The 12,245-nt window shown below is 34.5% G+C and overlaps 2 protein-coding genes across 4 annotated transcripts; both read left to right on the top strand.

The window, feature by feature from the left end:
• Positions 1–1,907: 1,907 nt before the first annotated feature.
• Positions 1,908–3,709, top strand: LOC109150194. Of its 3 annotated transcripts, none has more exons than XM_019298102.1 (7): positions 1,908–2,042; positions 2,215–2,435; positions 2,552–2,646; positions 2,726–2,806; positions 2,901–2,976; positions 3,088–3,186; positions 3,415–3,657. In XM_019298102.1, the coding sequence occupies exons 2-7, from the start codon at positions 2,216–2,218 to the stop codon at positions 3,567–3,569; spliced, it is 726 nt and encodes a 241-aa protein (XP_019153647.1). In that variant the 5' UTR covers positions 1,908–2,042; position 2,215; the 3' UTR covers positions 3,570–3,657. The 3 variants fall into 3 exon arrangements, with proteins under 3 accessions (XP_019153647.1, XP_019153646.1, XP_019153648.1); XM_019298103.1 differs by having other exon boundaries at positions 1,909–2,042; positions 3,088–3,181; positions 3,413–3,666; XM_019298101.1 differs by lacking the exon at positions 2,901–2,976 and having other exon boundaries at positions 3,088–3,181; positions 3,413–3,709.
• A 4,101-nt stretch (positions 3,710–7,810) lies between these two features.
• LOC109150205 (protein FAR1-RELATED SEQUENCE 5-like) lies at positions 7,811–11,639 on the top strand. Its single transcript, XM_019298123.1, has 4 exons — positions 7,811–7,855; positions 9,842–9,908; positions 10,293–11,371; positions 11,622–11,639. Exons 1-4 carry the CDS (start codon positions 7,811–7,813, stop codon positions 11,637–11,639), a joined length of 1,209 nt encoding a protein of 402 aa, XP_019153668.1.
• The last annotated feature ends 606 nt before the right edge of the window (positions 11,640–12,245 follow it).

The raw sequence follows: 12,245 nt of genomic DNA on the forward strand, positions 1-12,245 counted from the left end.
TTGGTTAAGGGGAGCAACAACTTTTATTTATTTTTTATTTTTTATTTTTATGTTTTTTTTTAAAAATTTTTTATTTATTTTTTTTTTTTTTTGGTGAGTGAAAAGCTTATCATCACGTCTTGAAGGTATATATTGAATAGAGATTTATTTAAAGATCCATTCCTGTCATTAATGTGTTTGAATTAAACTCTTTGAACACAAAAGTATACAATTTGTTGTTAAGCCTCTTTGTACACAGAAATATACAATTTGTGACATTGGTCTTGCGATGATTCAATTTTAACACGAATATTTGTTTAAGTTTGGGTAGAACTCCTTATATGTATAAGTGTAGAATTTGATATTAAATCTTAAAAATAAATTAGCAATTTACGTCCCCATAAATTTGGAAGAAAATTTGCGAAGTTGGAAATCTGAGTTATAAAAATAATATAGAATAATAATAAAATAGGTGGCAAATTATATCGTGCACCGCGGTGCATAATGAATTATGCAACGAGCTACTAAACGATGTTGTTTTGTTTAATGAAAAAAAACAGTACCTGTTTCGCATTGTCCCACAAAAAGTAACTTTGTTTCATTTTCTATACATTGTAGTTTCATTTCAACACAACTACAGTTTCATTTTGATATAACTATAATTTCATTCGATATTTATACACTCAAATATGTGAAAATGTTATTTAATTTTATTTTATATACAATATAGTTTTATTAAAACACAACTACATCATCATTTCAATATAACTACGGTTTCATTGCACAATATACACTCAAATATGTGAAATGTTATTCAGTTTCATTTTATTTTCAACACAATTACAATTTTATTTCAATTCAATTGTAATTTCTTTTGATAATATAAAAATAATACGTGACGCAATATCAATTTAAATACACTGTAATTTTAGTTGGTAATTAATAAACTAAACATGCATACTCCGTTAATTGTAACGGCGCGCCACTTTTAGACCGCATGCCACAAAACCAATAGTTATGCTGTGCAACCGAATGTACCATGAGCATGGTGCATACGGTTCAAAACGGCGTCGTTTTGATTAAAAACGCGCGTCCTACTTTAAAAAAAAAAAAATCAGGTTTGACTCTCAGCAATAGCATTATTGTGGATATATAGTTATGAAATTGTGGATATATAGTTATGAAATTGTGGTTATATAGTTATGAATTTATGGATATTTAGTTCATTCATTGTGGATATTTAGTTCAATCATATATTGTGGATATTTAGTTCATTCATTGTGGATTTTTACTTCATTCATTCATTCATTGTGGATTTTTACTTCATTCATTCATTCAGTGTGGATTTTTACTTCATTCATTCACTGTGGATATATAGTTATGAAATTGTGGATATATAGTTATGAAATTGTGGTTATATAGTTATGAATTTATGGATATTTAGTTCATTCATTGTGGATATTTAGTTCAATCATATATTGTGGATATTTAGTTCATTCATTGTGGATTTTTACTTCATTCATTCATTCATTGTGGATTTTTACTTCATTCATTCATTCATTGTGGATTTTTACTTCATTCATTCACTGTGGATATATAGTTATGAAATTGTGGATATATAGTTATGAAATTGTGGTTATATAGTTATAAATTTCTGGATATATAAAAATGCTATTGCCGGGAATCGAACCTGATTTCTTCTTTAAGTGGGACGCGCGTTTTTTTAACCAAAACGGCGCCGTTTTGCAACCGTATGCACCTTGCCAGGTGCATTCTGTTGCACAGCATAATTTGCGCCACAAAGCGGTCCACAGTATAATTGCTGAAAATAGGTGTAATGGGCCAACTGGGTCTGATATAATGGGCTTAACTGTTTGTTTTTTTTTTTTTTTTTTTTTTCACTTTATGTTTTGGCGCACTTTCGTGAATCTTCGATTCACTTCCGGAATCATCTTCAACACTGGGGAAGCTTCATTCGGCTTCACTGTTAAATGAATTCGGAATTGCAGCAATCTCTCAATCACTGCAGAGGATCTGCGATAGCAATTTGTATCATTCCTAAGGTAATATTCTTTAATATCTGTGAATTTATCAAAATATATTTCAAAAAAAAAAAGAACGAAAGAAATGCAGATTTTGTAGAAGCTGCAAAATTTTGTGATTTCCTTTGAATTATTTCCATTTTCGAGGTTAGGGTTTTGTTTCAGTGATGTGATTTTCTTTTATTTATGAAAGGATGTCTAAGTTATTTGGAGGGAAAAGTCCATTTGATGACCCTTTCTTCACTGAACCATTCGGCGGGAATAAGTGGTTAGATGATTATGAGGGCAGTTCCCGGAAGCAAATCACCATTGAAGAGTTGAGCCCTGAGGATGGTGGTGATCATGCTCAGAACAATGAAGAGCCAAGCAAAGAACTTGTTGTTAAGAACAATGGGAAAAAAGGAAAATCAGAAAGTAATTTGTTTCTTTAAGCATAATATGCTTGGTGATGACAAAAAAACAGTGTTTCAGTATTTATTGGTTCCATTAACTTTGCTTCTGCATTTATTGTGGTTCATATTATCTTATAGGGAGGCAGAATTTCAGCTTCAGGAGAGTTGCATATGGTGGCATAAATGGCACTTACTATAGTTGCTCAGAAGGCATGAGGGTTGGTGATGATGGGGTGAGAAAATTTTTCTGAATTGTGAGTGTTATTGCAGTCTCATTGATATGAATCTGAAGTTGAAGTTGATTATGAGCAGGTGGTTTTGGTAGAGATGAATGAAGAAGACGAGACAATTGGCGAATCGCTGCATACAATATCAAAAGGAGTCCACAACAAGGTATATTATCTATGAACAAAATGCCAAAAAGGGTCAACTGGAAATTGGCAAAACTTTAAACAAATTGTGTCCTTAAATTTGCTTGGATGTACAGGGTCATTCTGTCACAACGAAACGTAGTTCCACAGGTCAAGTGGATACGCTGCAAACGTTACACAACATGAACGAAGGTAGGTTCATTCGTTTGTTGAAGTGAAATACAGATGAACACATACATACATATATAGTGAAGCTTTCCTGAATATCTTTGATGTTGGCCTGGGCTGCTCTTTGACATACAGATGAGCTTGCTAATTTTGAAGAAACATGGAAAGCTAATGCTGATAAACAGTTGCCAGGATGGAATGAAGGGTTCAAATCACTTGAGAATGCTGCTGCAGGTACATCACCCTTCCCCCCTATGGATACAAATGCTCCAAGCATCTTTCCTGTTTGATAAATCTTACAATTTAAGATTGGGCTATGGTGCAAATGGCCAAACAACACTAAAAGATTGAATCTAACCAATTAGCTAGTTTGTAAACCCATATGTTCTCTCTTATTTTATCAATGTGAGACTCTTAACAATAAAACTTAATAGAATATGAATGCTGCATTCCGTTCAATAGGGGCTAGTGGCAGTATATGGGATGATGATTTTGCAGCGTGGAGAAAATGGGCGCTTCCACCCGGGGCTGACTACTTTGGATTGCTGGAACAGGGCAGTGAACCCCAGGATGATGGTTCTAGCCAGAGAACCAGAAGAGTTGTCCCTGTTGAATAAATTAAACTTCTCCTTCCACCATAGCCATATATGTCACCATGCTAATGTTACTAATGATCATCTCTATATATCCCATGTGTTTGTGAAATTTGTTTCAGACTATGGATTATGATGGTATGGCCCAGCACTTTTCTTGAATTTCCATTTTGTTTATAATTGGTCCGATAATATCTTAGACCTAGTAAACTTGTTCCAAATTTCGTTTTAGGCTTAACTTGACCTCGTAAACTTGCTCCAAATTTCGTTTTGAGGCTTAACTTGGAGGTATTACGCTTATTTTACCTCACCTATCTATGCAGAACTGGTAATGAAGATATAGTTTTAAGAGTGAAATTAGTACTCCGTATTTGCAAATATTATAATTTTAGTTTTTAAATTATAAAACATGTAATTTTTGTCTCTAATTAATATTGAGTTGAAATACTAGTTTCTAATTAACCACAAAAGTAATGTATTTAATTAGTTCATATCGAGCTTATTGATGATATTATTTTGGATCGAAAAATTCCCACGTATTTGTTTCTACTCTCTAGCATAAGTTATAACTATGAAAAATTAAGGCTGCGTTTGGTTCAAATATTAAATCGAAATAGCAATGAGTATCAATATTTGGTAATGGTAATGAGTTTAAGTAGAATAGATTAAAATAAATAAATAAATAACTAATTAATTAAAATAAAAATAAATAAATATATAATACAAATTACACACACACACACACACACACAGATATATATATATATATATGTGTGTGTGTGTGTGTGTGTGTGTGTGTGTGAACAATAATAATTTTTATATTATTTTTCCTTTTTTAATTATTTACAAAAATTTGAATCTTATAGTAGGATAACATAAGTAAGCAACAGATATGATAATGAATATCCAAACTTATACCAAATTGCAAAGGTCCCCAACCAAACACAACCTAATAATTTTTGAATACCGTTAATATTTCTTTCAATTATTACCAATTCGAATTCATTTTCTGTCCAAAATCGATTGAATCATCCTTGAATATCATTTTCAATGTATGTGTAGTACGAACATGCTCAGCACTGTCTTTATATATATATATATATATATATATATATATATATATATATATATATATATATATATATATATATATATATATATATATATTTTTTGGTTCATGTGAGGTCATGTCTTCCCATGCGGTCAGTGCGGCATACACCATTAGGTATGTATAAATGCACCATACAGTGTTCGAAAATACACCAGAATGAAATGTCAAAAAATACACCACAAAAAAAAAATACACCACACATAATGGTGTATTTTCGAACACTGTGTGGTGCATTTTTACATACCTAATGGTGTATGCTGCACTGACCGCACGGGAAGACCTGACCTCACAGGAACCTGACCCTATATATATATATATATATATATATATATATATATATATATATATATATATATATATATATATATATATATATATATACACACACATATATATATATATATATATATATATATATATATATATATATATATATATATATATATATATATATATATATATATATATATATCAAGAAGATCAATATAAAAATATAATGTTATCGTATCTAAATTAGTATTATTTATGTTTCTATCCAAAATGATTTTGTCTATAAAATTCATGTCTAAATACGTCAAATTTGTTAAAATTTTGGCCTATCAACTCGTTAGTTGTCTCACGGTGTTTGCACGGTAGTAGCCCAAGGTTTGTATGTATGTGTATATGTGTATAGAATAAGCAATAAGAAGAGAGAAGGAGAAGAACACAATTGAGCACCACAACCATGTAAGTGTATCATTTCATTAAGCCTTCAACTCTTTATATAATAATCCATACAACCCTTCAATTCTATAACATAACAATTGATTAAATAGAAGGCAAATGAAGGGACTAATATTTTAATGGCCATTATTCTATGTAATTATAACACTCCCCCTTGGCCATTAAATAATTATACTCATGCCTCGTTAAAAACCTCGCTAGAAAAACCCAGTGGGAAAAACCTAGTCGAGGAAAAGAGTACATGTAGTATCAATCATGTGTTGCATCGGTTGCCTCGTTAAAAACCTTAGCCTAAGAAAAACTCAGTGGGAAAAAAAAACTTAGCTAAGGAAAAAGAGTACAACCATAAGCCTTCGGGGCATCATCTTCAAGATTTAAAAGTCTCCTAGACCGAGTTTATCGCTCCCCATGAAGACAACAGTCTTCCTAGCCTCCGCATTCCAATTTTATAAACATACTTCTCAAAAGTGGATGTAGGCAGGGACTTAGTGAATAGATCTGTCAGATTTTCACTGGAGCAAACCTTTTCAATGAGTATTTCACCACTCTTCTGGAGTTCATGTGGGTAAAAGAATTTAGGAGCGATATGTTTAGTAAGGCCTCCTTTAACGTACCCATTACACATTTGTGCAACACATGCTGCATTGTCCTCATATAGGACTGTCGGGGAATCAACATTGCTCATTATTCCGCATGAGCGATGGATATGCTGTATCAGTGATCTCAACCATACGCATTCGCGTGTGGTTTCATATAAAGCAATTATCTCCGAGTGATTAGATGAGGTAGCAACTAAGGTCTGTTTAATGGACCTCCAAGATATAGTTGTACCTCCACAGAGAAAAACATAACCAGTTTGCGATTTAGCAGTATGAGGGTCAGACATATAACCAGCGTCTGAATACCCTTTTAAAGTAATGTCCTGGTTGTTTTCAAAATAAAGACCAAGGTCTTTTGTCCCTTGGAGATATCTAAAGATATGCTTTATTCCACTCCAATGTCTTCTGGTTGGAGAGGCACTAAATCTAGCAAGTAAATTCACTGAAAAGGCAATATCAGGTCTTGTGCAATTAGCCAAGTAAAGCAAGGCTCCAATAGCACTTAGGTAAGGAACTTCAGGTCCTAGTACCTCCTCATTATCCTCCTTAGGTCTAAATGGGTCCTTTTCCGCTTCAAGGGACCGGACTACCATTGGGGTGCTAAGGGGATGAGATTTATCCATATAGAATTTCTCCAATAATTTATTAATGTAGTTAGCTTGGTGAATGAAAATTCCATTTGGAAGATGCTCGATCTGCAGGCCGAGGCAGAACTTGGTTTTTCCCAAGTCTTTCATTTCGAATTCTGCTTTTAAGCATGAACATGCTTCTATAAGGTCTTCCTTTGTCCCAATAATGTTCATGTTATCGACATAGACAGATATAATGCAGAAGCCATTAGATGACTTTTTAATGAATATACAAGGGCAAATATCATTTTTAACGTATCCCTTCTTCAGGAGGAATTCACTCAAATGGTTATACCACATTCTACCAGATTGCTTCAAGCCATATAATGACCTTTGAAGTTTGATGCTATACATGTTTCGATTTTTATCCCTCATATTGGAATTTTGAATACCCTCGGGTATTTTCATGTATATATCAGCATCTAGTGACCCATAAAGGTAAGCTGTCACTACATCCATCAATTGCATATCTAATTTCATACTTACTGCCAATGATATTAAATAGCGGAATGAGATGCCATCAATAACAGGAGAGTATGTTTGATCAAAATCAATTCCGGGTCTTTGCGTGAGCCCCTGAGCTACCAATCTCGCTTTATATCTAACCACCTCATTGTTTTCATTCCTCTTCCGTACGAATACCCACCTGGATCCTACTGGGATCACATCTTTTGGGGTAAGTACGGTGGGACCAAAAACTTTCCTTTGATTAAGCGAGTTGAGCTCTGCCTCAATTGCATGTTTCCACTTCAACCAATCAGAGCGCTTCCGGCACTCGGTTATTGACTTTGGTTCTGGATCCAGATTATTTTGTGGAATATTACAGGCAACTGCATAGGCAAAAGTGTCGTCGACGACTATTAAATCTCTATTATATGTTTCTCCTGTATCAACAAAATTTATGGCCGTTTCTATATTGACATCAACCAGATCATCGTCGTTTCCCAAAATATTTTGATCTGGATGTTCCGCATCCCCAGTGTTCGTATTATTTAGAGCACGTGCAGGTTCACTGGGTTCTTCGTCTTCAGGACGGTTAACATTTTTCTGGAGTGACTGAGATATTTTACCAATTCTCGTCTTCCGTGGATTTAAATCTTTTGCACCAAGTGGTCTCCCGCGCTTCTGGCGATGGGGAGTGTCAGTGTGCATACTTGGTCCCACGGGGACTTCAACTCTCGAAGGAGCATTCATAGCAGGGATATGGGACCTAGTCACTCCTCTGTTATCAGTAAAAGCATCTGGCAGGTTATTTGCTAAATTTTGCAAATTAATAATTTTCTGAACTTCTAGTTCAGTTTGACTAGTATGTGGGCCTAGATACTGAAGATCCTTTTCATCCCATGAGATTTCTCAACATTTCGTTAAATAAGGTCTTTTATCTCCCCCTAATGTCGGGAAATGATCTTCATCAAAAATGCAGTCAGCGTACCTCGCGGTAAACTGATCTCCTGTCATGGACTCTAGGTATTTAATGATGGAAGGAGATTCATAACCAACATATATACCTAGTTTTCGCTGCGGGCCCATGGAGGTACGATTTGTAGGTGGTATGAGGGTATAAACTGCACACCCAAATACACGCAGATGGGAAATGTTAGGTTCTACACCACGTAGTAGTTGCAAAGGAGAATAATCATGATATCCACTAGGTCGGATAACGTGTTAGATTTTGGCCTATCAACTCGTTAGTTGTCTCACGGTGTTTGAACGGTAGTAGCCCGAGGTTTGTATGTATGTGTATATGTGTGTAGAATAAGCAATAAGAACCTATCAACTCGTTAGTTGTCTCACGCTGTTTGCACGGTAGTAGCCCGAGGCTTGTATGTATGTGTATATGTGTATAGAATAAGCAATAAGAAGAGAGAAGGAGAAGAACACAATTGAGCACCACAACCATGTAAGTGTATCATTTCATTAAGCTTTCAACTCTTTATATAATGATCCATACAACCCTTCAATTCTATAACATAACAATTGATTAAATAGAAGGCAAATAAAGGGACTAATATTTTAATGGCCATTATTCCAAGTAATTATAACAAAATTATTGACTAATTGCAATTTTATATTAATTATTAAGTATAAAGATTATACTTGCATTATAATTCAAAAACTAAATTTGATAATCTAGCATAAAATGCTATGATTAATTTTACAAAAATAAATAAATCTTGAGAAAATAAATAAATGCATAAGAGGACGAGGCGTGTTGGAAGTAGGGTTTGTAAGACTATTAATAGGGCCATTTTTTTAAAATTTTTGGCTTAATTTTTTAAAATTTATTTAAGTACGGAGTATAATTTAGGATATTCACCGCAACGATTGATCCATTTGCTGAATTATGGTACCTCTAACGATGTGGCAACTAGCTTGTGCAATTTATACCATACATCCCGGCGTATAGCGCTATGGGCAAGGTTGTAAAAATCGGTCTAGGCGCCTCTAGACCGTGGCGATTTTTCCCCTAGGCGTCCACCTAGCGTCTAACTTGGCCGATTTGGCCGCCTAGCGTCTAAGTTAGTCGAGTTAACTCGTCTATTTCGGTCGAGTTAACCTAATCGGCTCGACCTATTTTTTTGTTATGTATATGTGTGTGTGCGAGCGCGCATACATATATATAATATGACATATATACACTCGTAGACTATTTTGATACTTTGAATCTTTGGATGATTGAAATATTTGAGTATTTCATATTTGAGTATTTTTAATTTTTAATATTGTTTTAATGTTTTTTTTTTTAAAAAAAAAAACTATTGTTTTGACGTTACGACTTATAGATTATCATTAATTCATTTATTTGAATGTGTTATTTGATTAAATGTTGAAAACAACCTCATTAAAATTCTCAAACTGCAAGTTTACCACTGTTTTTTTTGCGCCCGCCTAGCGCCGCCTAGATTCCGCCTAGGCGCCGCCTAAACCGCCTAGGCGCTAGGCGCTGTCCGGGCGCCCGACTAGCGCCTAGCGCTTACTGCAACCATGGTTATGTGCGCCCAGCATCAAAACGACGCCGTATGGTATTGTTACGTAACGGACTTTTTTTTATTAGTCTGTTAACGCCGTCAAATGGTAAGAAGAGGGAAGTGAGAGAGGAGCTCTAAAGAGATGGTGTCGTCGCGCCGATCATGCATCTTGGATTAGAGAACATGAGAGCGATCTGATTGTTCGATTTGCGCCGTATTCTGCAATTGTTGGATGTAAGCCATGTATGATTCGATTGCGCAGTAGGATGTGGCGGAGACAGAGCATACAAGTGATCCTGTTGGAGTGGTAGATACAGAGGATGCTAATCCAAGTATTTGATTTTTAAGATTTTATTTTGTATTTTTGTTTGATGTATGATGAATATATTGAACTCGCCGTTGAATTATATAAGAATTGATATAGAATTGTTGTTTGATTGTGGTTGTTTTGGATGTTAGTATGGTTTGATTTGAAGTTGTTGATTCAGGGAGGTTTTACGTGTATTGTATGGTTTGATTTGTTCGTTTTTATGATTATGTGTATTGTGCCATATGTGTATGTGTATTGTAGTTATGGATTATGTACATTAATAGTATGTGATATAGGTTTTATGTATTTTTATGATTATGTGTATTATGCCATATGTTTATGTGTATTGTAGTTATGGATTATGTACATTAACAGTATGGGTAGTTAAACTGTATGTGATTTGCAGCTGATCAGGATTTGGTAGGGATGTCAGTGTGTTCGGTTGATGAAGCATATGACATGTATAATGATTATGCTTTTAGAGTAGGTTTTAGTGTGAGGAGGGGTAAGCAAAGATATAATTTTGCTAGAAAAACAATGAAGACGAAGATGTTCCATTGTTCGAAGGATGGATTTAAAAGGAGTACAGGAAAAGGGTGTTATTCTAAAATTGATGGTCGTACAGGTTGTGGTGCATATGTCCAATTCGATTTACATGAGAATGGGATGTGGATTGTTTCGAAGCATGAGAAGTTGCATAATCATGAATTGGTTCCACCAAGCAAGAGTTACCTTCTAAGGTCACATAGGATGGTGTCTAGGAATCATATATCCTATCTTACTAATTTGAAGAGCAGTGGTGTGTCTGTTGCAGATGGTGTAAGATTCCTTAAAACACAATCAGGGGGATCACCACTTGTTGGGTTTACAAGTAGGGATACATATAACTCTCTATGTACCGATGCATTGAACAGATTGGATGGTACCGATTCAAACACATTGATTGAAATATTTAAACGGGGGCAGTCAAGTGAAAGGGATTTTTACTTTGATTTTGAGGTGGATTTGGAGTCAAGGTTGTGTAGTTTTTTTTGGAGGGATGGACGAATGAGGAGAGATTATGATTTGTTTGGGGACTTGTTAGTGCATGATACAACATATCGTACTAACAAATATGACATGATTTGTGGACCTTTTGTTGGCATGAATCACCATTGCATGAATGTTATGTTTGGATGCGGTTTTTTGATGAATGAGAAGATTGAGTCATTTGTATGGTTGTTTAAGACATTTTTGAGATCTATGGATTACAAAAGTCCACAAAGCATAATGACTGATCAATGTGCTGCTATGGCTGCTGCAATTGTTCAAGTTTTTCCAAGTTCACGACATCGGCTATGTATATGGCATATTGGCGAGAACTCAAAGAAGCACATTAAAGGGTTAAGAAATCAAAAAGATTTCCTAGATATATTCAATTGCTTGTTGAAGTATACGGATACAGAGGCAGAGTTTGAATTTTACTGGACAAGGTACGTGTATGATGTATGCTTCGTTATTATTATTATTTTTTTTTTGTTTTTATTATTAGTTTATATTGGATTATCATTGAATGAATATTTGTAGATTATATTATACAGAATACATAATTAATTTTTTGGATCAAGTTTATGTGTATCTATTTGATAGTTTATGTGTATTCATGTATAAGATTATGTACATTAGTCTGTTCTGTATGTGATATCCTGACATGCTTGTAGGTTTACTTTAATATATCTATGGCATGTTATTTCAGGATGGTTACAACATATAAATGTCACAATAATCATTGGATTGAAAAGTTGTATGGGTGTAGAGAAAAATGGTGTCCTGCTTTTAATAAAGATTATTTTTCGGGTGGGATTTTATCTTCTCAAAGGAGTGAGACTGATGTAGCAAAAATAAGATGTGAGCTCGGGTGTTTTATGTCGTCCTCAGCGGATTGGGATTTATGGCACGCAATACGCAATCACAAGCAACTAGGCACTAGCATAAGGAAATCAACAAGAAGCTAAGCAAATAACAAGTTTCAAGGTTACGGTAACTAAACAAAGTAACAAAACACATATTAACAAGATGTAAACACGAAATAATGAAATGGGACTCAAGCTAGGGAGCATTATCTTCTAGATGCATAGCACACCCTAAAGATTGGGGAAAATCACACTACCAAGAAATAGAGGGGATGCGCGTATGAACCCTAGTCTATAAGCACTACAAGAAAAATGCACATAGACAACGGTTATTAACCGTTGTCGTAGGGGTATACTTTCTGTTGTTGAAGCCGGTGTTGTTGTAGGTCATGCGCATAGACAACGGTTTTTTAACCGTTGTCTTTTCTACCAACGACAACGGTTTTTTAACCGTTGTCTATTAAGTG

This window comes from Ipomoea nil, unplaced genomic scaffold (genome assembly GCF_001879475.1).
Source record: "Ipomoea nil cultivar Tokyo-kokei standard unplaced genomic scaffold, Asagao_1.1 scaffold2219, whole genome shotgun sequence".
Classification (NCBI taxonomy): domain Eukaryota; kingdom Viridiplantae; phylum Streptophyta; class Magnoliopsida; order Solanales; family Convolvulaceae; genus Ipomoea; species Ipomoea nil.